Source organism: Montipora foliosa, chromosome 2, assembly GCF_036669935.1.
Source record: "Montipora foliosa isolate CH-2021 chromosome 2, ASM3666993v2, whole genome shotgun sequence".
NCBI classification, from domain to species: Eukaryota; Metazoa; Cnidaria; class Anthozoa; order Scleractinia; family Acroporidae; genus Montipora; species Montipora foliosa.
In genome coordinates this window covers 43,524,664-43,552,163 of record NC_090870.1, presented here as the reverse complement: position 1 = coordinate 43,552,163, position 27,500 = coordinate 43,524,664, and the positions used below count along the sequence as shown (strand labels likewise).

The window sequence follows — 27,500 nt, the reverse complement described above, 5'->3', positions numbered from 1 at the left end:
GAACGAGTGCTTTAATAGCCCTCATCGGAGTGATCAGCGGTTTTGCCACATAAACGAGGTTAAGGGCTCATTTTGTATTGAATTGACCCTTAAGCCTCTTTTGCATGTAGTTTTAAACAAAAGAAAATGTGCCTGCAGGCTCAACTCCAATAAGCTCTATTGGCCAGACGTCGCAAATTTCCTTGTGCTTATGCTTCGTTTCGTTTTCACAAGACGCAAGCGAACGCAAGCAGAAGCGCAAAGCACAAAGAAAAGGAAAAATTTTGATCCTTATGCTTGCGTCAACCCCGTTTTCACGGTGAAATAAGCGCTCTTACGTATGTTTGTGATTGCGTCGCTAGTGAGAAATCAGGCTTAGTGTTTCATACCGGTAACCAGTCCCTCTATTAACTGTGATGAAACGTACCATTGATTTATGACAACACAAGAGAATGGTCAAAAGCATCCCGATCAACCGAGATCGGGCAAAGAGGCCCTTAGGCGGCTAATTGGCAAGGAGGACCATCTTGACTTAGTCAAACGAAAGACCACCGCTTTTTCACGAGTTCGCAATCTGCAATGGTTTTCGGCCATGGGCGATATGTATCGCGGTTTTCAGGCGATTTTCTTTGCAGCTACTTACAGTTCATTGTGTTGCCTATGTAAACCCAACAATGATTTCGGATCGGATTTGCTAGTGGCCCATATTTCAACTTTTACCTCCGAAAATTGGAAGACAGCACCGAAATCTTAAATCTGAGTACCTTGTTCATTAGCATTATCATCATCATCATCATCATCATCATCTTCGTCAATGTCTATTTCTTCCGGGTTTGCCACAGCTTCCGTTTCTTTATTGTCAGAATCACTGGTTTCCCCTCTGTATAAAGATATAAAGGTCAAAGAAGCTCAATGAAGTTTTCCTAAGCACGAAAGGCAAGATGAGCGCCTCAAATTCCCACCGCAAAGTTCCCACTGTCCTTCAAACCAGAGGCGATTGGTTTAACACATGGGTTTATGCTCCTTCCAAATGACGTGAAAATGCCGTTACTTTTGATAATGATGTCCCCGTTCTTTGACCACGATTTCCTATATCAATAGCAAGGGGTATTAAATTGGACAATACCCTCACTGTTTGACCATCCTAAAAACAATGGCCTCACGCTATGCGTTTGATCATTAAGAGGACCTCCAGTTCAGACATATGCTAGGTAAACCACCGCGCTAAAGCTCCAATTATTCGGGCTTGTAAAACGTGACTCGATTGCGTGTCTTCGAACAAAGTATAAGATTCGGCTCTCACTCTTCTTTTCTCAATTTTTTTGGGGGGGTCACCATTTGGCTGCGCGTGCGTAAGATTTCTTTGCCTCGTAGGGACACTTTTCAGAGAAGGCAGCACAAGCAGGATTCGAACTCGGTATCTCCTCATTCAGAGGCATTCGCGATGACCACGAGACCACGGAACACTACGTGGCATACTACCGGGAAAATATGTATTAAAGAAGTGTGTGCGTGAACGGAAACGAGTTTTTGCGTTTTCGTTGCACGCAATGCCATATCCCGTTATCGTTTCACTCGGTAACACATCTCACCGGGCTAATATTGGGTCACTTAGGACTTCGGAATTGTACTGGATATTGACCAAGACACTGTAACATACGAAATACGTAAAAGACTGAAATACTGTGAACTTTAAGGGAAATCGGCTAAAATCCTTCGCACAAAGTGTAGGCTACCCGTAGCCTCTCGTTGAAAAAGAAGGTGACAGTACGCCACGGAGGAACTTTGACGAACGAAACAGGAAGCGACGAACGAACTGAGTGTGTGTCAACCTGTTACTGATCGAAAGTCAAGCTTCAATTCTTGAAATCACCAAAAAGACATTTCACTGAAACGTAATCAAACCTGACAAACAGGACTTTTTCTTTTAACTTGGCAGTCACATCCTTGGCTGCTACTGCTTGGGCCTGCTGTTCTAACCGCTGCATGTCATCAACAACTGGTTCATCTGTACCTTGACAGCAAAAGACAAAAGAGAAAAGACGTATTTTCCGATACACTTCCAGTTGTCTCGTTTCCAAGAAACTGGCGAAATTTTCGGAAGAGAAAATTAAAGATTTCAAACAGGAATTACATTTAAAATTGACAATGGTGGCAATTGCTCTCTTGTGGCACTGGGCTTAAGAAGGTCAACAATTGCAGTTCGCAGTCCTGTAGCCAATAAGACGGAGATGGCTGCGAGTGCCACCGTAAATAGCAATCCCGCAACAGCCTACTTTCGATATATTAAAATTCAGTCCTAAACAAAAGGCATCATCTCGAGGCTCTGGGGAATAAATATAAGGATTTGTATGAGTTTATTCCCCAGGGCCTCGAGATGATGCCTTTTGTTTAGGACTGTTTTTAATATATTGAAAGTGGGCCATTAACGAATAAGAAATGCGTGGGCGTATAATTACGGCGGAACGTAGATGGCGGTGCCAATTCCTCAAAATCAGTGATTTCTAAGTGCGGACCAATGCTTTAACAGCCAAATATTTCTTACTTGCTCCAGCGGTTTTGCTTGCAGCTGCTGCCAACATTTGCGCCGACATGAAATTAACCTAAGGAGAAACAACTTCAGCGGTTACAACAGTTGAAACGTTCGCGTTAACGCTCACAAACGTTACGTTTTCTCGCCAGCAGCTCGAATTTCATGGATGAGGAGGCAGTCTTCGTTTCAGGGGTGAATCAAGCCTTAGTCTCTCATCCTTAAAAAAAAAGGCCTAATTACTCACCCTTTTAATTACTGTTGGGAGGCAGTTGCGATAAGAAGGGGTTGCCTGCGTAATTCAATATTTTTGCGCTACATGTACTTTTTCCCAAAATTTCCAAAAATTTGGTTTGATCAAATGTACACTATTTCCACTATGGGCCGGGAAAGCCCCTTGCTTCGCGAAGAAACGTACAATTTGCAGTTACAGTAATTACTTAAAGTGCCCTTGTGATTAAAAAAAAAATCACTTCCATTTTTTCTTCAGATTTTGAAAGTGTTTGTTAAACACCTGACTGGCAAAATCTTGAGCTTTAACTTTTATCCAAAGGTCGGTAAGTTATGGATTTCAAGGTCCGCCATTACTCAGGTTATAGACCGACCGATTGGACCTCACAGGGTTGGATCCAGGGAAAAGTGACGTCAAAGGCTCACTAGCTTAAAATTTCAGTGTGAATGCAGCTTATTGTACAAGGAAAACGGGAGTTTAAAAGTCTGAAAGCCTAAAACTCCCGTGTTGCATGTTAATTCTGCGGCGTACACACGCATTGCATTCTTAACCCATTCAATCCTAAACCGGCCTAAACAGGCCAGACTTAGTATTTTACTCTGTCTAACGCCAGACGATTTCACTCGTCAATGGGGAACCCCCAGGAGTCAATGGGTTAAACTAGTGAGCCTTTGACATCATTTTCTCCTCGATCCAGCTCTTTCAAGATCGTTAGTAATGGCAGACCATTAAATAGGAAAATTCACAGCGGCCCTGAAAACTCACTTTAAGGACTAACGGTTAAGAAACGCTTGAAGTTTTCTATAGCTATCACAAAGCGATGAAATGGCGAAAAATATGACAATTTACCACGCCTGACCTGTGTGTTAAATTGCGCCTGCACGCTCCTTTTGATTCGTAACATTTCACGGAATGTATCCTCGTTTCCATGCCGAACCTCGAAGTCATGCCACACTTTCCAGAACGCCGGGGTGGTCTGTGAAAAAAAGTTGTTTCAAGAAGTGATGTCCATTCAAACGAAGATGACGTAAGCACGTCATTCCAAAATACAATTTCAAGAAACTGTTATGTTGAAGTCGTTCCGAAAAGGGGAATCTTTGTTCACAAATTTTGTCTGATTAGTTACAGTACAAGCTCACCGTATTCCTTATTGACACAGAAACAACACATTTTTTGGACGATTCGCAAAATGGGATTCTTTGAAATTTCTTTGTTCTGAGCTCGGAAATTCGACAAAGTTGATGTGCCTACCCGCGGATCCGCCAATTGTGAAGCGTGCATATAAATTGCTCTGGCTCGGTCAATCTCTCCCAGTTTACGCTCAAGATCAGCAAACCTCACACACATCTCTCTAAAAAAAGAAAACATAAACAGATAAGTTAGACGTGCATTTAGTGGAGGAAAAGAAGCCCGGCGCGGCAATTAATAGTTTCTTTGCAAAATTTGCAGGTAAATGGAGAAGAAAAATAATGACCGAGTTACTTGAGAACCAAACATTCATTATTTATAACCAGGTAAATGACACCAAGCCAATTTTGATGAAATAAGAACCCCGTCATGATACTGCCAAAATGGAGACATTAACGAATTTTCCATTTCCAGAGACAATCAAACATAATATAATGAGAAAGCGAGAGACCTGGGTGGGTCACCAAAAAGCTGCCGTGTTGGTACGGTCTTTTTAATCTACACCAACGCCGCACAACAGTTACAAAAGGGTAAACTAAGGTAAAATTTAAACTTGAGGCCACAGGTTATCAGTTGATTAAGCATGCTTTTATGACATTTAAAAGAAACAAGAGGCCACGAATGGTAAATTGGACAAGGTGAGCCGAGGATAAAGAGGGCGCAAACAGCTTGGTTACCTCGCTTGATCATCTAGTAACACTTCAATGGCTTTTTCGTAGATTTCACGCGTGTGTGTCACACCAAATATCTCCGCTGCTTGTTTTATATACAGGTTGAACATCTGTACGAAAAAAAAACCGCACCCACAAAACGCGTGATTTTAAAGATTCAGTACTACAACAAAATGTAGTGGCATTCAAAAACCACATGTGCAACGACTGCTTGGAGCAGAATAGCAGAACTAAAACCAAGCAACCAATCACTAACGACACAGACAATCAAAATGAACCAATCACAACGCAAAGCAATCCTACAGGCGCGGGAAAACGCGTGCGTGCAAGTCATTAACAGTTTTGCTCTTCAATCTGATTGGTTCAGAGGGTGGCATGAGATTTACGAGTTGTAACGCAAACCAGAAACAATCCGGCCTAAAATTACTTTTGTCACAAAATTTAAAAGCGGGATAATATGAGTGGCGTAATGCCGGATTGTAAAAAGTACTACAATTAATGCCGTTTGAACTCTTTGATTTTTGGTTGGTGAAAAGCTTACTTCAAATTGTTCCTCTGGTAGGACGGCTTTAGTAGCTCTCTCGTATATCGTCATAGCATGACGAGCAAGACCATGCTCTTCCTCAAGCTTGGCGTACATCAAATAAAAACCTGAAAAATTAAAGATAGGGAGTCAAAGTGTTAGCCGCAGAAATTATGAGGAAAGCCTGTAAAGGAAACAAAGTACCCAAACACAAAGAAACCAACAAAAAAAGAGGAGGAAAATTCAGTAAGCCAGCTCACATTTTGCAAATTTAGCAGGACAACCTTCCAAAACTTGTTCAAAGAGGTCCCTTGCACGCTCCAATTTCTTGCCACCCTGCGAAAAACAAAATTCCCGTGATCGCGAATTAAAAGAGTTTTTAAAGTAAAGACTACCACCACACATTAACAAAACATTTTGACCTATTTTATGCCATCTGATATACAAAAGAGATGCTCTCTCCGGTACACATGTATTATTTGCCATTGTTACAGTTGCAGTGAATCAATGTGTTGTCGTTTCATTGCCGAAAAAACAACAAAAACCAAATGGGGGGCGTAAAGATCAGTTCAGATATTCTAAATTATTAAATTCTCAACCTCGGATAATGCAATTCTCGTGCTCTGATTGGTTCACTCAATCTCGGTTATCAGCTCATATACCTTAGTTTGACCTTATATGGTAAATGATTGCGCTTAGCGTTGCTAAACTAAAAACGTTTACGCCAGAAAGCGAAATTTCTTTCGGTATAAAGCAAAAGAAAAACGTTTTTTGGAAAGTTTGGATCACTTTCGAAGCTTAGAGATACGCGAAAAAGTAAGAAATGTTTTTGTGATGAGCCTGCGTCTGTCTGACCACGAGGTATTACACAACATCGCATCTTCATCAACTTTTTTCGATTTCGCTAGGATTTTCTCGCTTTTTTCGCTCGTATTTCGTACTTCTAAACTTTGGAGTTTAAGGAATTTAATAAAACAATTATTCCATTCGCGCTTGTTGGATATGAGAGTGGTTATAGCCAACTCGGCGCTACGCGCCTCGTTGGCTATTTACCATCTCATATCCAACGCGCGCTCATGGAATAATTGTTAAATATACTTGAAGGCACTTGTTGTTTCTAATGTACAGGTCCAATTAGTGCCTAATTGGCTGCCAAAACAAAGGGTACTTTTGTTCCAGTGGTTGGTGCATTTGGACAACAACAACAGCAGCAACAATTACTATCTTCCCTGAGCACTTACGGAGATTGGACAAAACGTTACGTTTATTGCGTGAGTCACAAAACCACTGACGTCCGAGAGCAAGAACTTCGAATTAGGAGCGCCGGAACAGCTGTCCCAGTTGTTGTAATTGGAAAGAGTGCGTGTGTCAATTGGCCAGAATAGACCTTTTTACCGATACGGCGGCCATTTTGATTTCTATTGTTTCGAATAGCTATTATGGAATGCCCAGGGGGCAAATACATATTAATTTGCCCCCCGGGCATCCCATAATGTCTTTCGAAACAACAGAAATCAAAATGGCGGCCGTATCTGCAAAAAGGTCTATTGATGGCACTTGGTCGCAGAGCGGTTCCAAATATGGACAGCCTGACAAAACGATAACTCCATTCCAAGGAAAGATATGACAGATGTAAGTTCCGAATCAGGAGCCCCTGCTGAGAATGAGTCTTTGAAGCGATTTGTTTTTAAATGGCCACCATAACGAGAATTCGGCTCAGTTCAGCTTTACTCACACTTATTGTATGAACACAATTAATTACCGAGGATTTACTTAATATTACAGCGAAAGTGGAGGCAGGATGGTGTCGTGGTTAGCAGGTCGGACTCCAGACCATAGGGTCGCTGATTCGAGGCCTAGCTCCGTTAAAGTGGACAAGACACGTTGAATAACACAGTCTCCCTTCACACCAATGTATAGGGGAATCTTTGCTTACATTTTTTACCTCATTAGCATACGCCCCTCGTATTTTAATCCGTCAGCCGAAAATAAAGAACTGAATTATTGAAAGTTCTTTGCATAATGAGGTCTCTCTGAAAATTTGGACTCGATATACCAAATAATCTCTGAATAATTATCTTTTGCAAATTCGAGTTTGGGAATCGAACACGGGCCACATTGGCGGGGGGTGAGTGGTTTCACCACTGCGCTATCCCTGCATCCCTGTAACAGATAAAGGAAGACACGACGTGGCGACCAGGGGAAGCGTGCTTTGGTCAGAAGACTGTAAGCGTTTGAACTGACCACCGCAAATGTGAAATAAGTATGGGTTATTGACCAAGCGTGAGGTCAAGATGACTGGATATTGGCCAAGTTCTTTTTTTGCGTGTTTACGGACCGAGACGAAGTCGAGGTCCATAAACACGCAAAAAAAGAACGAGGCCAATATCCAGTCATCTTGACCGAACAATCTTGGTCAATAAAGGATTTATTATATGACTTAAAACACCAAAAAATGATCTTTGATCTTGCGGGACCAAGCGAGAAATCCCGAGCGGGCAGTATCGCTCCATCTTGCCCGCTCGGGTAGCCAATCAGAGCGCGCGATTTGGTTCATCTTGCCCGCTCACGGAGCTAGTCATATAATAAATACACTATATCAACCTGTTTAAATTCTTCTGAAATCAAACTTACATATCTGTGGATAAACTTTGTCAGATACGTGTTCCAGATATCAAACACATTTGGCCATTTGAACATCGCAACGCCGCGCTCATAAATCTGAAAAAAAACAATACCACGAAAGAAGTCAACAAGAGGATTTTTTTACAGACGGAGTTTTAACCCGTGATAAGTCCTTACTTTAGATTTGTACGGAGTGAGATTACTGCGCGACATAAAACAAACTTCAAGGAGAACGCAGGTAACACCGCGATGACATGGACCAACAGAGCACTGAGGTAAAGTAAATATCATGCGTTTGAGCTAACCTTGAAAGCTTCCTCAAAATAGTGATGCTCTTCAAGAAACGTACAGAAGTTTATGATGATCTGAGGAGTTGCTATTCGCAGGTCCAAAATACGGTTGTATACTGCCTTGGTCGACTGCAGAATTGAAAAGGAGAGCAAAAAAGTTACTTACAGGTAACATAAAACGAACGAGTGGCTGCAGTGCACTAAAACGTACACAGGTATTCACAACATCTTATTTCATGGGATCGGCATAGGCCCCAGCTCCATTGTATTAAGTCGTGACCATCGCTCCTGTTGCATCTTTATTTGTATCCAGTCTTTTACATGTGCTAAGTAAACTAACAACGGCTGCAGCTTGTACAAATCCGCCAAATTGCCACAAATACTCGATATTTTTGGTTGACAAAAATGACTGCGTACTGAGCCGAAAATGTGGGAATATTGGCCGAGGGTTCTGCTTTTATATCATACTTCAGTAACACTCCTCAAATGTTAATTTTTAACAGTATTTTATCAAGGGCTAGCGTGCTTCAATAGGGGTTTGGTACAGGGTAGTTCTTAGGGGTTGTCAAGGAATCCCTAAGAAGACACACTTCACCATCTGATCATCAACATAGACACGCACATACTGTATAACCTATTGAGAGTGTCTAAAGGTGATAACAGAAGCTTTAATAGGCGTGGATCCGAGTAAAAAACTGAACTTTAGGACACTAAGCACAATTTCCAAGATCTCATATACCAACTGCGCTTCCGAGGGAGACTGTTTTCCGACAAATTTTAACTTCTGGGATTTTTCCACGCTTGATTTTTTCCCATTCCAACGCGGTTTGAAAACGTAGGAGGCCCACCGAGATCTGAGATTAATTAAGGAAAAGAGAAACTTCCTTCCTTTCGTTTTTAATGTCACCATGGTTACCTGAAATGTGCCTAAACTCTCTTCCAGGTCGGCATACATGGACCACAGCTTTAAAGACTTATAGACACGTCTTTGTACCGTTTCAGTCTGTGAAGAAAAAAATACGAGATTTTTTTTGATCATGCAACGTCGTCAATTGCCTCTTCTAATGGAATGAACAGTGCTCAATGCCAATATACGATAATACTTTTCTATGCAAGTGTTTCCAGTGATCGAGAGGCCATTCGGCAGGGGTTTGAATGTGTTGACTTGAACCAAATTAAACCTCCCACCTCATCATAGTAGTCTGTCTTCGCAGACGGCATGGCTGTTGCTCTCCTCATAAGATCAAGAGCCTGTTGGTAGTTTCTGAAAAGAAATTATTTCAAAACTAAAATTAAAAAGCTGACAAGAATGCTTTAGCATGTTTTTTGTTTCCTCATGTCCATTTTACTTAGTGCTTTCTTATCAAGTTTTACCAGTAGAGAACTTCAAAACAAAACGAGGTATGACTGATATTTGGCCCTCGGTCATGGCGCATGACCTTGGCCCTCCCACTCCGTCAATAAGTACATAGTTCGATTCATTAAACGTAAAAAACTGTTGTGATCTAAGCAGTCACAACAATCACAACCACTGGACCATACATAACCTCCTTTTGTAGTCAAAGGACCACAATGAATATTGAATATTCATTCTAATTGGCAGGGTGTGGATGGGAAAACCAGCTAAAAGCAACGGTTGATTCATTCACCTCTCTCACTACTCTTGCAAAAAAAAAAACTCTACTCACTCATGTCTGATTTCCATTTCACTAAACTCACACCATACACTGGCCAAGTCATCCACTTTGCGATAATTCACTTTCGTAGCTTTATCAAATATCACCCTAGCCTCCGCAAGCTGTCTGTGCTGTTCGTAAAACTTAGCAAACTCCACCCACAGTGTGTGAGGTTTTCCTGATGCCAGCTTTGGATTTACCGTCTGGACTGCTTCTGTGTATGTGTTGATGATTTCTTTAGGTTTTCCCTCATATAACTTGATTCTTTTATGCCACTCGTGGACATTGTGAGGGTTTTGGCGCAACAGCACACTACAAATTTGATAGAAAATAAAAATGTATAGAGGATATTACACGGTGGCGAGAACATATGAATTTTATGTTTGAGTGGCAAGAAAAATTTTATGTTCTTGCCAGAAAAACATAAAATTCAAATCTTTGAGCTACCATGTAATTTTCTTTTTATTATATGGACAATAAATATACATGGTAGAGATTGAAAAGCAGGCTTTAATACAAATCCTGGGTATCAATACAAACAAAAAAAAAGCAAGTTAAAAAGGGCAGGAATCGTGACTCAATATGACCACTCGTGTTACGTGCCAGAAATAGCCACTGGCTCCCCAGATGTAGTGGTCACATTGACTCTACGAGTATTTCAGTTTCCGGTAAAACACTCCTGTAAATATAACAATTTTTTTTTAGAGACTTGAAGCAATCTACCAAGGAGATACTGTAACATATTATATAACTTGAAGTGATAACATGGGTTAAACTAAAACTTCTTTAAAAGCCAGAGAACTCTCTATTTTTTATTACCTGCTAAGCAGCAGGGGTCTTCTATCCATTAAATTCTCGAATCTTGCCATCCTAAGTTCCAAGTCAATATCATCTAAAAGACAAAAGCATCAACAACATTTCACATAACAAAAACATGTTGAACACAATGTAAAATTCTTAGTCTAACAATAATATTATCATCAATTAAAGTCCATTTGTGTGGACAGGACTTATGGCCCTGGCCTCGGTTGTTCAAAAAGGTGGATAATGCTATATCCACCAGATAAATCACTATTCAGCGGATAAAAACTAGCAAAACCAATAATTGAGTTATCTAGTGGATAGTGCTATCCACCCTTTGAAAAGCTGGGACCTGGGGATAATGGATACTGAGGGATGTAAGGAGAAATAATGCTATGCATGATTACACTGAAACTGTCACCATCCCTTCAGTTAGTCAAGTTTCAAGTTGACACCTTAAGCCTTGTCCCAGCTAGGCCACAGCATCAATGCTCAGGAATCATATTATAATAATTTGCTAACAGACAATACCCTGGGAACAGTACTGTTATGTGGGTAAAAAAATGTCAAAGTCTGCACCTTCTTCAGTAGCTCCCATTTCTGCCGTTGTTTCCATTTTCGCACTTATCATGCTTTCTTCAAACTGTGCATATGCATCAAACACCTTGAAGCAAAAAAAAATCAGTCACTTAACATTTGCTTTGTCAATCACCAAGTACCGGTAATTCATGTGCTAGATGTTATTAGATGCACGCCCAATTTTGACATTCAACACGAAGTATCTCTTTAAGTTTAAGCATTTGCTGCTTGCTACCTATTTTCAACAATGAGGTAAGGGTAAAGGTCAGCATTATTTTTAACTTTGGGTAAATGAAGCAGTTAATCTTCACTTCAAGAGCAACATTTGGGGGAGGGACACTTTGTGACGTTAAGTGCCTGTAATTCTGTGACACGAGTGATGTTGAAGTTGGCGCTAAGAGCAAGAGAACATTTAGTGACGCTTAGTGAAATCTACATGCATCTAATTAGGGTCAATCATGGACATATCTGAACTCATAAACAGGTCTCTGGACCGCCCCATTGACAAGTAAAAATTGTCTGCTGTTAAGACAGGGTAAAATCTATTACGTCTCACTCCCAGGAGTAAATGGGTTAAGACAGGTAAATTTAATGAATATCATCTAGGTATTCCTACTGTTGTAAAAACGCAAAACAATTCACACTTGGACTAAAAGTGCAAACCTACAAGTGTTAAAGTACTAACTTTAATTTCACAAGAATATTGATTTCTTTTAACGTTCTTTTTAAGTTAAACTGCTGGGTAAAAAAAAAAACAACAGATCTTGGTTTACCAAAGATACTTGCAGTTTAACCAGGACATGATCCCAACTTCTTTTGTCCAATTTTTTTGGGAGTTGAGAACTCATTGTTATTAGCACAACATTCTAAAACGTCTTGGTCTACAAAATTAATGTAAACACAAGCCTTAATTGGCCAAAAATATTCCAGGTAATTGGTTTGTCATCTCCTTTCCCAGAAAAATTATTGCTGGTAAAAAAATGATTGTCAAGGTTTTCCTCCCCAAAGTGGATTGGATCACAGGATTTAAAAGGGTTTCCGCTAAAATGTTGTTAACTGCAAGACACAGTAAGTTAAATGGTCAACTGTAGATATAGCCTACAACCAAGCTCTTTCGATGAGGGGATGGGGGTGGAAGAGGAAAGAGGGGAAATATCCCTCTTTCCTTCCCAACGCGCCACCCCCTTGAGAGAGCTTGCCCATGGGCTACTGTAATTCAGGTGTTCACAGTACTTGTCCAAAATCTCTGACAGTCATCACTGTTTGAATAGCCTCCTCATAAACATCACGAGCCTGAAAACCACGAAACAGAAATTTCACTTAGTGGCCTGGAATGATATTATTTCATTCTCACCAAAGTACTCATTGTCCTTTCTGTTCCCATTCCCATCCTTTTCTAAATTCTTGTCCTCATTGCTGTCCTTACAAGTCCATATCCTCATTAACATTTAATTTTCATTCTCGTTGTCATTGACTCACTTCCATTCTCAATTCTCATCCTGATTCTCACCCTCTTCCTTATTCTCAATCTCATTCTTATCCTCTTCCCTGTTCACATCCTTGTTGCTTGTTAATTTTAACCCACTCTCGTTTATTCCCATTCACATTTGGATAACTACAAAAAAGCAAAATGAAGGAAATCAAAAACAAAGGAGCTGACCTTTTCAAAGTGTCCACTTCTTATAAAGAAATCAGCAAGAGAGTTCCAAAGTTGACCCAAACTGTCAGAAAACCTGCGCAATCCCCCACGAATAATGTCAGTAACTTTGAGACTCTTTATCTAAAGAAATCAATAAATGAAGCCAGTGCACTTGTTAATACCTATTAATAGCATGCATTAATTATAAAAACAATATCAGTATTTTAAGATGAATGACTCTACTAGACTGCTTTAGTGTGCAACTGTAAAATTAATATTATTATTATTGTCAACATTCCATGATTGTCAAAAAGACTAAAGGTAGAAAAAGAATGAATGTAGGTAATGACTTTCTAAGTGAAAGATCGTCATAGTTAGACATAGCTTAATGCTTCTCTTGTTTGGAGACTTATGACTTAGCTTTGCCCATTCCTCAGGCACAGCTGACAACTGAAATTGATCATCTGGTGTTAGACAGAGTACTGTAAGTCTTACTCCCAGGGGTCAATAGGTTGAAAAGTTACAAAGACCCATCATATCAACACTATTGTCTCAAGTCTTCATCGAGGTTGATCCAAAGTAAATTGCAAAAGTCCTTTTCTGTGCTCAAAGGAAAGGATGAGCCATTAATTAACAGAAACAAGCACCCTTTCCTTTTAGTAAGATGCAAATCAGGTAAAAGGCCACCATCATCACGTGGGGTTCAAAGGAGAGGAGGCAGACTAGCTCCAAAGATGTTACAAATGTTTCCACTTCATCCTTACCTTGTCTGGATTCTTGGAAATAAGTTCACAAAGCTCTTGCCAAAGCTAAAAAAGAAGGACAGCTTTATTTTACACCAGTGTTGTGGATGGTGATGTTAATGAGTAAAGGTGCAAATTACTTCAACCTGATTTGATTTGAAATTCCTTTACCTGGCACCCTTATGAAACATGAAAAGAAGACACAAGGAAACTACCAGGATAAAATAGTTTTAGTTAAACCAATTTTTTCCCAAAAATATGACACTGAAGGTATACATACACAAACAGTTCTTTGCTCAGTGTGTAATTCACAAGTCTCAGATCACCTGTTACATGATTATTCATATTTGGTTTCGTGAAACTTTAAATACCTTATGATTTGATTTCCCCTCCTTGGAAACAAATTTCTCCTACAAAAGATCAAGAATACCACACACAACATCAATTTATAGCCAGAACCAGGCATTTAGAAGGATTAACTCTTACAATGACTTCAAATTAACACATTTCGTGGATGATATATACTCCTCCAGAAGAATGTGAGGGTTTATCATGCATGCAAGTGTTCCTTCAAACTGTAGCATTTTCTTTGCAAACTGACAGGTCTGGCCGGCCAGTTCTGACAAAAGGGAAGAGCCCTTAGAGTATTCAGCTTACTTGACCTTCTACACAAAACATTATAACTTATCGTTCAAAGAACTTTGGCCCTAAATTTTTGACTGCAGAGGCACACTTAAACAGATAGACTTAAGACTTATTAAATACTTAATAAACTGTTCACTGATTTTTACTGTTGTTTATATTATGATTACCCTGGCCTTCGGATACAGGAATCGCTCAAATGAAGAAGCAAAGATGGATATTGTCAGATTCTCACATTCTGGAATTCTATTACAATCCTAAACAGTTGTAAGTCATTAAAACACAACTTTTACAAATCAGTACATGACATTATGGCCAGAAATGAGAGCGGCGTTGTGTTCTATATGATTTCGTGTACATTGACAGCCTTTGCTGCTGATTAGTTGGTGACACTCTTTTCATTTATACCAGTAGAGAAGAAATCAAATACCTTGTTGACGATGAATGCCAGCCGTGCTGCTGCTTCGTCCAGCCAGCCCACAGACTTGAGATAATCAATATAATCTTCAGTGTTTTCTGGTTCAAGCTAGATGGATAACAAAATCCCACCTCATTATTTTGCTTTCAAAGGGTTCAGTTATGGAACCTCCTCCAGTAGTGTGCACTGACCTTTAAATATCTTCTGTACACTCTCACAGCTGTCTCAGGAATGTGGTGTTTGCGGACAAACTTGAGATAAAGTGGCCAAATGCGGGTGTGCTGAGTGATAGGAAGAGCCCTTAGAGCACGGTCAAAGGTGCGCCTTGATCTTGTCACTTTGCATTGGTCAACTAAGAACTGGCAATAATCTATCCAAATTCTAGGCATCTTTTGATAAAGGACAAGCAATATGTTACATTATTGTATTTTGTTAATACTGGTTCACATGTTCCACATAATGTCTGACATAATGACACTGTATAGGAAAGAAGGTGGTAGTTTCTATAGAAACTGTGAACTGTCAATTCGCTCTGACGAAGGGCTAACGCTCAAAACGTCAGCTTTTAGAATCTCCGTACGGTGGCCAATTTACATTATCAACTCTGTTGATAAAACCAAAATTTTTGTATACTGTATAGGAAAGTCACACAAGGTACAGTATGATGTACAGTATGAGTGATGTATGCCTCCAGGGTGAGCAACCAATCATAACAGATGACACAAGGAAAAAAAACTCAATCTGGTCTTTTAGAGAACTTTATGTTGTAACGTCTGTTAAAAAACAGAGAGGCAAAAATACTAGAACTATTTTTACCTTGTGCATGAAAACCAGGGATCTTTCAAACGCATTGTTAACATCTTCATACGCTGGATCTGTTATGGGTCTGAAATTTGATAAAACCCATAAAACACTGTATGTTTCAATGTTAAACCCTACGTGTACAATGGTTCATGAGTGTGTGGCCTCAATATGTTGAGACAACTGTACAACAGATAAAAGCAAGGTTGGTGAAAACCATTTACCACCCACCAATACATGGGAGCTCAGTTTGATTCCTTGACTTGATCAGATGTTATACATGGGTTGAGTTTGTTGATTCTCAACTCTGCTCCATTAATAACTGTTTCTCCAAGTGCTCTTCTTTTCCCATCTCAACAAAAACCAATTAACACCACTGACACATTAGAGGAATAGATGGTCTGAATTACATGCTATTTTGATTGTACCAAATAAAATGTTAAATGCACCTTGTTGTGCTATCATGATCATGGAAAAGAAGTAAATTAAGGGCGTGTTCGATTGACCCTATTCCGGAATAAGAATATGTGGAGTGATGATTAAAACGGAATGTTTGGCACGTTTCAAAGCAGCAAGGATAATAAAAATATGTTTAAAATAGCGTTTTAGTGGATGTTTGACAATTCTAATGTGAATCTCCGTAAAAACGAAGGATTTCTAACTTATATTACATGTATTCTTATTCCGGAATACAGTCAATCAAACGCACCCTAAATGTTGAATCTTGTTAGCTTTTAAGAGTGATGCATTAACACACAACACAGTGTGCCTTCAACGCACAACATGAAGCACCCAATAATTTAATCCATTAATATTGTTCACTGACCTTCCTCGAACTTGCTTTCTCCTTTCTTTAAGATACAGATACCAAATCTTGTAGCTAAAGGGAAAAAAATCTTAAGTTTGTACATGTAAGTTAAGGTCCAAACTCATGAGGTCTACCATCCTAAATTCTGAAGTTGAAGTTTTCAACGACTTAATGAAAAGCCAGGTGACCTCAGGAGGGCAGTTTTTTCTGTTATATCTGCCACTGCTGACCTTTTCTCCACTCCTTCAACAGAGTGATTTCAGAGCAGTATTGTTTTTTTTTTAAAAATTAACTCTTATTTATTTATTTAAACATATTTACAGTAAATACACGTTTAACCCAAGAGATCACTAAAGAGCTCATCTTGGAGACTTGGGTACTGTTACTATTATCAGAAGTCAATGATATCTCACCTGCCATGTGAAGCATCAAGCTTTGTTGTGTGGTATGTGCTATGAATTGTATGCTTAGTCTTACGGTTGTTTGTAGCCCTATGTCTGGCCTTGGCATAACTACTAGGGCAATCAGATCAACACAACTACTCATGAGGTGGAAAAATAATGATATTTTAATTATTGTTGTTTTTTCTAAGATGACAACAAAGACAGAACAAGGACAGTACCTTCCTGGTAGTTCCTTTAGAGCACGTTCATAAAGCAGATTTAGGGCCTTGTTGGAGCCTTTTTTAGCTTTGTGCTCTATGTATCTCATCCAAAATTTCACAGAGTAAGGACTACGGATTATTTCTTCTTCATATGGAAGATCTTCTTCTTCCTAAAAAGAAAACAAGAAATTAACCCCACTTTACAATGATGAAATTGAAATGGAAAACAATGACAAAGGTGCAGTGATGTTCCAACTATTAAAATTTTAATACATTACATAATTACTGATACAATAATTTATAGAAATGATAAAAGAGTTGAAGTCCATTCAAAATTAACAAAAGACTCCCCAATTTTGACAAGACAACAACTGCACATTCTTTCTTTAATCTTTATTTGTCCATGGTGAGAGATTAAAGTTACGTAAACTTCACATAAAGGGCTGTGTCTATTAATAACTTATGTACCAAATAAAAAAGTTAAATACATGAGCTAATTTATATCATATTTGACTCTTAAAATTTAAAATGCCTAGAAAATACCCTAAAGCTTCAAATGATGAAACCAGAAATTTAAAATTATGACTCAGACACTCTGGTAATCAACAAGATTATTTTGGAATAGGTCATCTGAGGTAAAAAGTAAACAAAGTCTTGGTTCAGTAGGGCCCTTGACTCTCTTTGCCATATTCCCATATTTCTTAGACTATTGATTGAGTCATGATTTAACAGGTACCAATTATTGAAGGTGCTCCAAAGTACGGCTTCTCTTTATGTGACAACATACACTGTATAGTTGCTATTGAAACATATGAAACTTCAATTTACTGTTACAGTATTAACAATGGATGATGATGGTGTTAAGAGTTAGGTTACTGTTCAATAGTTCTCTTACCTGTAAAAAATACACGACTGTCTAGCTGCATATTGTAGAGACTCTACAATATGTAGCTAGACAGTTGTGTATTTTTTACAGGTCACAAGTCACAGGTCAGGTTTACAGGTCATTGTCTTAAAATCACCAAAATACCCCTTACCACTTTCCTAACGTAAAAATAGGCCAAAATTATAGCTTTTAGGCCTTGCGCTAGCATTAATTTAGGGTTTAAGGGTTGTTTTATCATTGTTACAACAGTGACCTGTAAACCTGACCTGTGACCTGTGCTGCAAAAAATACCTGCTGTTCGGCAGTGCTTTTCCAAGGGTAAAGGGTAATATTTTGAACCAACCTTTTTTGCTGAAGTGCTTGGCACAGCCAATAATTCCTATTACAGTTATATACACCCTGTTGAAATGGGGAAAACTTGATTGCATGGTCCAAGAAATAAAATTATTGTTGTATTCATGATTAATCTTTTTGTGGAAGTAATATCATGCGTGCCCTATGTACGTGAGCAAAGCAGACCAAATCCCATGAATGGGGCAAAAACTACACACTGATATTTTCTGTCTCGCTTGTACTCTGTGGATGCGTTCACTACAAAAATCTGCATGTAGAACTTAAGACTCGGATCTTTTGGCCGTGTAGTTGGACACAAAATCCAAAAATGGCTTGCTATTGAAATCTTGAGAATGAGTGCAATTGATAAAATCCGCAAATAAATCCGTTTTAGGATTTTGTGTTCCAATGAAAATCAGAAAGATCGCAATTTTTAAAACGGATTTCCAATCGAACGCACCCCCAAGTTTCTCAATAGAACACACCCTTAGTTTATTCTTGGGGTAAGTGAATAAGTTAGCCTATTAATTGAACGAAGCTCCACACGGGCGAGGTTTTGAGCAGTAACCAATGTTCCAAATGACATTTTTTTCTCAAATAATATATGATGCTCATAATAAATTTTTCTGTGTAAGGAAAACTTTTCAGAGAGAACAGGGGATGAAGTGAAAGCAATGTTTTCTGCCTGGTCCACTGTATCTGTGTTGTAGACTATATATGTTGTTTTCTTTGCAAACCTTTCTTGCCAAGTGAGATGGACAGAGGTTTTTACCAGAGTATCTAAAGTGAATTTGGAATTGATTTGGATTTGTGCACCTTTGTGATTGCCTACAGAAATTTTGCGCTAGTGTGCAACAAAAACTGCCGTCCATCGCTCGGTGCATTAATTAGCTTCATGAGTTCTGGGTGACCTTATAAATTGCGTATGTTTCAGCATTTACATGACACTCAAACAAAAACCACTTCATCTTTACTTCATAACTTGCGTTGTTCTTTAGATTACAAGGTCATAGTAAATGTTATAAGTAACTTGTTGTCACATCCAAGTGGGTATAATTGAACTACATGTGAGTTTTGTTCTAACTTTCAAGGAACTTGAAAGACGAAGATGAAATGAGAGCAACAAGGTAATATCACTTGAGATAATTCTTATAAAGTCATGGGTCAGGTTGTTAGAAATTAAAGAAATTAAAATGCTAAATTTTGTAAGATAAATACTAAACCTTTACCTGTTACCCTTTACCCATTGTGGGAGGTGAGGTGGCCTCATGGTTAGTGCATTCGACTCTGGATCAAGTGGTCCGGGTTCGGGCCCCGGCTGTGGACATAGTGTTGTTCTTGGGCAAGACACTTAACTCTCACAGTGCCTCTCTCCACCCTGGTGTATAAATGGGTACCGCAAATTTAATGCCGGGGGTAACCCTGCGATGGACTGGCATCCCATCCCGGGGGGAGTAGAAATACTCTGGTTGCTTCATGCTACAGAAACCGGGATAAGCTCCGGCCTAATGGGCCACTTGGCTTGTAAGCAGACTTTAATTTTACCTTTTGCCTTTACCCTTTACCCTTTACCCTTGGAAAAGCACTGCCACCTGCTGCTACGTAGACCTCCATTAATCCCTGCCTGTCTTCTATGACTTCTCACGAAGATGATATACATGCACCATTATGCAACAGATGGCATGATAACTTTGACAAATCCAGAGATGCCAACCTATGGAGATCTAAAATCTGGAGATTTTTTCCATCCGGTCTCCCCACCCCTCCCCCCTCGATCAACCTACCCACTCCCCCTCCCCTCCTCTCCCCCCCCCCCCTTCCCTAAATGCACCCACCCATCCCCCAGCAGCTCCTTCAGAATACAAGAATATTCTGCCACCAATGTGAATTTGCGGGAAAACAGGGTACTTATGTCAAGAATTTTTATTGGTGAATCGGAGATCCAATCAAACAATCGGTTATATGGCTATGGTAATCACTTCCTTTAAAAGGAAGTGATTTTGTTTAGTTCTATTAACGTGAGTTTGAAACTCAGAGCACAGGGTCCAGAGGAGATATGTTTATCGTTAGAACATCAAAACCCGTCGAAAACATCTGAAATAATGGGTTATTTTGATCGCGTTACAGTTTCGTTACGAAACTGTAACGCGATCAAAATAACCCATTATTTCAGATGTTTTCGACGGGTTTTGATGTTCTAACGACAAACATATCTCCTCTGGACCCTGTGCTCAGAGATGAAGAAATGCATTAAGAAACAATGAAACGAGTTTGAAAAAATCGATCTTTTTTAAACTTGGGGATGCAATTTGAGTCTAGGATGGAGAAACGTCTGTGAACTTAGGTTCAGAGTCGTTTTTATCCGGGAGATTTAATGACCCGTACGGGAGACCGGGAGATTCGTTCCGTATCCGGGAGACTCCCGGATAATCCGGGAGAGTTGGCATCTATGCAAATCTGCTTTGCTTTGGACATCAGATTTAGCTTGTTAACAAATTTCAAAGCCTTTTCAACAACTCTAAAACCTTGAAAGCTTATCGTCTTTACACGCCAGGATGGATAACATGTACTCACTATAATAAGATTCCTGGAGCTCACAGGCATTTTTGTGTCGTAGTATTCTTGATAGTATGCCTCGTACTATAACAACAAAATTACGAGCGATGATTCCTCAAAATTCAAAGTCGTCGCCATTACGAAAGGTGAGCCAGCGAGCAAAATCAGTGGTCATTCACTTGAGCATGCGTGATCGCGTTGAATTACTGCAGGCGAAGTGCAGGCGAAGGAGAAGCATTCAGGATCGGTAATTCTTTCGCGTTTTATCAAGAATAATGAGTGAATTACCTTCAGGCTGGGAGAAAAGGACATCAAAGTCCACTGGGAAAAGTTATTACTACAATAGACAGACGAATACGAGTCAGTGGGAGATGCCATCAGACGAAGCAGCCACCAAAGTGCGCGCTTCACATCTGCTGGTCAAACACACTGAGTCGAGAAGGCCATCTTCTTGGAAACAAGAAACGATAACGCGCAGTAAAAATGAGGCTTTAGAAATAATTAAAGGTATTAGTAAATAAATCCGAAGTTTTTCTTGCTGCAGGGCATCGACGTTCGCGCGTTTTGCATGGGGTATGCTCCCAAGTTCTTTTTGTACCCTGGTGCCACACCCAGCAATGTAGACAGCTTGCTTAACGGTAACATCGGTCTTGGTAACTGAAGGATGGAAACTGAGAATAAATTTCAGGGAACGCATTTGAGTAAATCTGACATTTCAGGCCATTTCTTTTTCAGCTTTCTATGAAAATCTTGGCACAGTTTGCTAAGATTTCCAACATCTATGCGAGTCAACATATGCAATGTAAAAATAATGACAAATAGGAAGAAAGGTTGAAGAAACATGAACATAAGCTGTCCCTTCCAGATAACATGGATGTTCTCTAAATCACACTGGAATGACAAATGTTCTGTCAGTATGAACCAAAGGGTTCAGGCAATTCTTTTGTTCCTTCATTGCTTTGACATAACTCAAGAATATAATTTTGTCCAATGCATTTGTTGAATCCAAAAAACAGTGACCCCTTTATTTGATCACAACCAAATTTATGAAGTGGCGGATGTTTTTGGGCATGTGATGTGCATGACCAGACACGCAATCTAGCTACAAGCATTCACCTTCAAGGAGGTTTTTGATTCATGGCAACTCAACATAAAAATATTTGCTTCATGTTTTTTCCTTGCTTAAAGGTCCAATGGGTTTGATATATTCAATGAATTAAAAGAATGATTTACTTACTAGTAAAAAAGACTTTCGTATGGACTGGCTAAGCATCATCTGAACGAGTTATTTTATTCTTTGGCTAAAAGAATTGTCACAATAATAATATTGTGAAATTTTTGCATTCCTAAACGAAGAAACCAGGGCAATTTTTAATTTCTCAGTCTCCTGAGAATCACCGTTCTTTTTGAAGTGTTTTCTTTTGTTTTGGTTAAAAAATCCTTGACCACTCACGATCCACAAGGGTGCTAACCTGGAATAAATTTCAATGTTTGGTAGTGGTTTAGTGTTAAATTTCATTGATAATCCTTTTGATCTTTCACCCTTTTGCTACCAGGAGAAAGCCTTCTGAGATTGTAGGGTAGAACTTTATGTGATAAAACTGACTGATGTGTCACACTCCATAGGTTATCGTGCAGACATTGTCTCTGAGAAATCAACCTTACAGGAGTTAGCAAGCACCGAAAGTGATTGTAGCAGTGCAAGGAAGGAGGGTGATCTAGGATTTTTTGGTCCTGGACAGATGCAAAGTAAGTCCTTAATAAATTGCAACTGTAACAAGCAATTTGAGAGTGGAAAATATACAAATACAGTTTAAGAGAATAGGGGATTTTCAAGTTCTTGCCTGGCTCCTCTTCAAAGCGAGGCTAAGTGTGAAGCTTTTGTTATGAAAATTAGTTTTCATTCTTATGTTAAGTAGAACTAATTACCATCACAAAACCTTCGCACCTAGACTCGCTTTGAAGAGGAGGTAGACATGAACTCGGAAATGGCCTATTAGCAGGTGACTCTAATTTCCCCACTTACTTAATTAAAGTGCCTATCACCTCAACACACTTTTCCAATATATTTATTCTCCGAAATCATCCCAAATACATGGTGTTGTTTTTAGAACATTTAGATTGAAATTTCACTCTTTCATTAGCTTTGAAAAATGGGAAAAGTGGTCATACCGTGATTAATAACCGAGCAATGAAAGGGAATGGGTTCGATACCGGGTTGACGTCACAAATTAATTTGCATCGCTGTTTTCAAAGAACTTCCTCAATGCAAATTAATTTGTGACGTCAACCCGGTATCGAACCCATTCTCCTTAATTGCGCGGTTATGGATCAAAGTATGATAACTTTTCCCGTTTTTGAAAGCCAATAAAAAAGTGACATTTCAATCAAAAGGTTCTATAAACAACACCATGTATTTGGGACGATTTCAGAGAATAAATATATTGGAAAAGTGTGTTGAGGTGACAGGCACTTTAAAGAGTTAGCGACAGCCCTGTATCTAGCAAGTCAGTTGCAGTGGTGAGAGCACCAGCTTTTTGCAGATGTGTCCTGGGTTGGTCTAAGCGGGTGGGCAAACCATGGTTTGTAGCCTCCCAAATAAGTAGACAATTACTGCTTAGTTAATTTAAGCTTGGTTGAGTTGAGATCTGTTTCTAATTATCTGTATGATGCATGGGGGATAGGTTGTGGAAGCACTGCTATGGTCTTGAATGCTTTTCTACCATTCAGGCAAACAGCAGATCAGCTTTTTTTTAATTAACACCTCAATGACCAGGTTACAAACAGATACTACACCACTGCCAGAAAAGTCATGCTGATCTCCTGTAGTTTGAAACTTGTTGTTAAACTGTTATAAATGGGCAAAAAAATGACTCTTGTCTTGCTTTATGTTCAACTAAATTGCTTTTTTTGTGTTTTTAGGGCCATTTGAGGAAGCAGCGTAAGTAAAGTTCTTTAATGAATTTGATACTTGTACTTCCAAAGAGAGTAAAAGCCAGGTGTTGGCGAAAGCAGGATCGGACCGGACTGGACCGGACCAGATTGGAACGGATCGGGTCGGGTCGGGTCGGGTAGGATCTGACTGCATTGGATCGCATGGGATCAGATCGGATTGACAAAACTCGTACTGGATCAATAACAAAATCCGCTGAAGAGAGGAGAAGTAGAATTCTGTGCCTTTCTCTCTTGTGCAGTCGTCTCCTCATTTATTGAGACTCGTCAAAATGTTTTTTTTTCCAGAGGTGATTACAGATTCCGAAGCGGAATTATGAAAGATACGATGTGACGAATTGTCGTCAATACGCGAATCGACTGTGTACGCAATGGTCTTCTTCTTCAAACTTGAAAACTGACAACAATTTTTTACTTTATCCCAGTCCCTGACAATTGCACAATAGGCTGATTTAGCAACAGAAAGGGAACGTCAGTTGATGAAAGGAGAGCCTGCAGAATAGTTGGGATTCTACTCTAGTATGGCCTAAAATGGATACTTTTTCTGCGCGCGGCATCATCGTTAATTTATGAAGTATAGGCCGACATGTCAGCTTGAGCTGACCATGATAACACGGGCTCTCTTAGGGTAATGGGCACGGGCTCTCTCTTTTCCCCCCTAAAAATTTTTTGGTACCTCGGACACAAGAAACACAGGACACTTATGCCTCTGGCGCAATCTCCAGCAAGCATCTCACTCTTTGGAAACTTTAAGACTTGAGAGCTCTGTTCATTAAGCAAATTTTATGTAAAGGCCTCAATTAAACTCATTTAATAATAAATTGACTTAGTAAACCTTTCTTTCCTTTGTTGAAAACAGGTTTGCCTTGAAGATTGGTGAGTTAAGTGAACCAGTTTTCACAGACTCAGGCATTCATCTCATATTGAGAACGGGATGAGCACCAAGGAAGTGTAGCTCATATGGAGAACTTGGAACTTATGAGATCATGTGCATGTAGCATTGCCAGCAAAAACAACTTACAAAAGTAACTTTGTTCCCCAGCTTAAAGAGCCATAGCCTGTAATCAACAGTAAAAAGCAGCATCAGATTCATTTAAGCATGGTTAAAATACCAGCCGTGTAAACAAAGTGCATTGCATGCACAACATTAAGCAGTCAGGTCTGTCAATCAATATTGAGGAAAAGAGTAGTTTTAGGAGTTTAGTGGTGTAATATTATTTTTTCGCATTTTGGGTGTCAGAGTTTACGCAATTAATTATTAGACTGTGTGACTTTTTCCCTAGCACTGGAATCTTCAAGAGTTTTTCTCCTGCACCCAGCCGATCAAAGGCAAGATAACCTTATCCAGTGGATAGGTCCCTATCTGATAGTTTCCATCTGTGCAAAGATTTTTGTATCTGCTCGCTTAACTGTGAACAGGCACACTCTATATAAAGCACATTTGAGTAAAGGCATGTATGAAAACCCAATGTTTTAATGTGGAGTTACTCTGAGTACTGACTTATCCACTGGATAACGTTATCCCAGCCAGTCTTTGAACAACTGAAGCAGGCTCCTGTACATTTTTTCTCCCATTTTTGGCAATAATTATGGCCTATTTTCCCTTCCCCATCAAAACTAGATGGTGCATTCCTGATATGGCGCCACGACAAGTCATGTTCACAACTATCTGGTATACACTATCATGGTACATCCCCAGGTGAAAGTGCCAGCAAAGTGGAAATGATGAATGATGTAACTTGTCCAGCTCAGAGTCCTACAATTTAGTGTTTTTGCTCTAAGGCATATTCATATATGAAAGCTGGCTTCAAAATGAGGGACGCCTGGATAAGTTATTATTTAGGATAATAATTTTATTGAATTTAAAAGTCAAGGCAAAGAAGTAGACGCTTCCTTAAGGTTGTGAATGCAAGTCTGTAACAACGTTGGAATGCATGCTTCAATCAATTTGAACAAACAATATGCTCTTTGCAGGGGCCATGGAGTATGTTTGAAAGTGGGGGAGCTAGGACTTGGTATGTGTAGGGGTAGTGTTAATTTCTAAGTCTTTGATAAAGCCAAAAACAACACTGTAAGAAAAAGTGGGGGAGGGGGGGGCTATAACACCCCAGCCTCTCCCTCTCTGCAGCCCCTGCTTTGAATGAGCAAAGTTTCAGTTGGAGTTTTTTATTCCCATTAGAAGTTGCACAGTGCAGTGATGATGTGCTAAGATTATTCACTTACCTTTGCACACACACACACACACACTGTGTCATCCTCAAAGATTTATGTTCAGCTCCTGGGGTGAGACATCCAAGATTGCCTTGGTCTGTCTGGTGGGCAAGTCTTGTGGTGACCTTTTATCACAGGAACAATACTTTGTCTTCTGGCCCTTGTAATGTCTTTTAAAATTGATATTTATAATAAATACTAATGACACTGCCATCAACTGGCTGTCATTGACAACAGTTTTTTTTTTACTAATTTCATTGCCAATTAATGTTGTGCGCAGCATTCAAGTTATCTGGGGTTTGTATTTCTTTATTACCCATTGACTCCTAAACCACCAACGATTGAAAAATAAATCCTCTGGCATTACACAGAGTAAAAGCTATTCAGTCTGACACTCCCAGGAGTCAATCGGTTAAAGCCGTTAAAGCTCAGTTGGTTAGTGTGCGGCTTTCAGAGGGAGAGGTCCCTGGTTCGATCCTCGGTGACTTCAACGTCTGTTTCAACTTTCCTCTGATCCATGTAGCTAAAGCTTTAAGGATGGTGCCTACTATTGTTATTGCGCATACGTTCTGCGCATCTCGAGATACTCGGGTTTCCTATCGGTGCTGCGTACTAATGCAGTGATATTTTTGCGTGGTTTAAAACTGTCTGGAGAAAGTAGATCTCAGTAAGTACTCTTGGTATCCAAAAAGAAAATTGGGGGTAACCATGCATTTTTGAGAGATCATTAAACTTCAATAATTTTGAGAAAGAGCGCCATACATTGCTTTGTATTTTAAAGGTTTTAACAAATATTATTCATGAATTATCTTTGAAAAATGTGTGGTTACCCCCAATTTTCTTCTTGGATTTCAATAACACTTGTTAAGATCTACATTTCCTGGATAATCTTTAACCAGGGCAAAAATACCTTTGAATTAGTAGGCACCGTCCTTAAACAGCAAGGGCAAACATTTCTTGAAAGAAAAACAGAGAAGAAACTCGGCCTTTCAGGAAACGAGGATCGATCTGAGCCATAACAATTAACAAACCGGTTAAGTATCCGTAAAATGGAGCACTGACAGAGGGAGGGGGGTAAAGGGTGCACCGTCAGCTTCCATTTATACCAGTTTCGTGACTGAAGGAACTACCGACGTTAAAAAAAGCGACTTTACCTTTACCTTTAAAGATTAGTCCTAAAATCTCGAGTTAGATTTACTGCCAGGCCTTGCATTGCCCAATGAAGTTGACCTATTGTTCAGTGAGACTTGGTATAAGCTGAGTTGTGGCAACTTCAGGCATAGGTCATATATTTTTTTAAAGAGACAAGCTTTCTAATTCATGTTTACTTTATTACTTTCTCTGTTCTTTCATTAATTTTGTTGCATGAGTGTGGTTGGTTTCCTAAATTTTTTAGTTTTATTAAGGTGTTCCTGTTCTTTTTGGGGTATTCTAGGATTGTGCGTTCATGGAGGTTCAACTTAAGTTAATTTTATAACATCACAAATTCCATACAATCAAATTAATTTTGAACAAAAGGAAGGACTGACTGAAATATGTTTGTTCTAATGTAAGTTGTCATGGAAAACTTGAAAATCTCATCCATGTTTCTCAAGTCTCTATTTTGGCCACCTGGTACCAAAAGATCAATGGGTGGTTTTTATGTAGCCATATCTAAAACCAAACCAAAAAGTGGTTGTGCCACTAAAAATTGCATGTTATAGTCTCCATTTATTATTGACCCTTTGAATAAAATTAATAGTAATGATATTTAAACAATACCTACAATGCTTTTTATACAAATTTCCCATATCATTGTGATTCTGGTAAATTT

General features: G+C 39.3%; 2 protein-coding genes across 2 annotated transcripts in view; one reads left to right on the top strand and one right to left on the bottom strand.

Annotated features, from left to right (window-relative positions):
* LOC137993193 (pre-mRNA-splicing factor SYF1-like) overlaps positions 1–20,699 on the bottom strand; it is a 21,731-nt gene extending 1,032 nt beyond the window's left edge. The window contains exons 1-25 of the mRNA XM_068838899.1: positions 20,543–20,699; positions 16,768–16,919; positions 16,164–16,217; positions 15,353–15,422; positions 14,728–14,925; positions 14,549–14,644; positions 13,848–13,886; positions 13,498–13,542; positions 12,755–12,874; positions 12,328–12,387; positions 11,095–11,179; positions 10,534–10,606; positions 9,727–10,026; positions 9,227–9,302; positions 8,955–9,041; positions 8,054–8,167; positions 7,758–7,844; positions 5,384–5,459; positions 5,142–5,251; positions 4,607–4,710; positions 3,993–4,092; positions 3,601–3,717; positions 2,525–2,582; positions 1,885–1,993; positions 744–859 (exon numbers count right to left, since the gene is read on the bottom strand). Of these exons, the coding sequence (XP_068695000.1) occupies positions 744–859; positions 1,885–1,993; positions 2,525–2,582; positions 3,601–3,717; positions 3,993–4,092; positions 4,607–4,710; positions 5,142–5,251; positions 5,384–5,459; positions 7,758–7,844; positions 8,054–8,167; positions 8,955–9,041; positions 9,227–9,302; positions 9,727–10,026; positions 10,534–10,606; positions 11,095–11,179; positions 12,328–12,387; positions 12,755–12,874; positions 13,498–13,542; positions 13,848–13,886; positions 14,549–14,644; positions 14,728–14,925; positions 15,353–15,422; positions 16,164–16,217; positions 16,768–16,919; positions 20,543–20,572 (2,476 nt within the window). The 5' untranslated portion in view covers positions 20,573–20,699. The remainder of the gene's footprint in view (positions 1–743; positions 860–1,884; positions 1,994–2,524; positions 2,583–3,600; positions 3,718–3,992; positions 4,093–4,606; positions 4,711–5,141; positions 5,252–5,383; positions 5,460–7,757; positions 7,845–8,053; positions 8,168–8,954; positions 9,042–9,226; positions 9,303–9,726; positions 10,027–10,533; positions 10,607–11,094; positions 11,180–12,327; positions 12,388–12,754; positions 12,875–13,497; positions 13,543–13,847; positions 13,887–14,548; positions 14,645–14,727; positions 14,926–15,352; positions 15,423–16,163; positions 16,218–16,767; positions 16,920–20,542) is intronic.
* An 18-nt stretch (positions 20,700–20,717) lies between these two features.
* On the top strand, positions 20,718–25,923 carry LOC137993197 (peptidyl-prolyl cis-trans isomerase NIMA-interacting 1-like). The gene is made up of 4 exons (XM_068838904.1): positions 20,718–21,031; positions 22,151–22,273; positions 23,447–23,465; positions 24,336–25,923. Exons 1-4 carry the CDS (start codon positions 20,800–20,802, stop codon positions 24,412–24,414), a joined length of 453 nt encoding a protein of 150 aa, XP_068695005.1. The 5' UTR covers positions 20,718–20,799; the 3' UTR covers positions 24,415–25,923.
* The last annotated feature ends 1,577 nt before the right edge of the window (positions 25,924–27,500 follow it).

Bases quoted from the DNA above. Each gene is read 5' to 3' on its own strand.
- LOC137993197 (XM_068838904.1), top strand. From the start codon at position 20,800: ATGAGTGAATTACCTTCAGGCTGGGAGAAAAGGACATCAAAGTCCACT. The intron at 21,032-22,150 runs GTATTAGTAAAT...CACACTCCATAG, and splicing joins GGCTTTAGAAATAATTAAAG to GTTATCGTGCAGACATTGTC.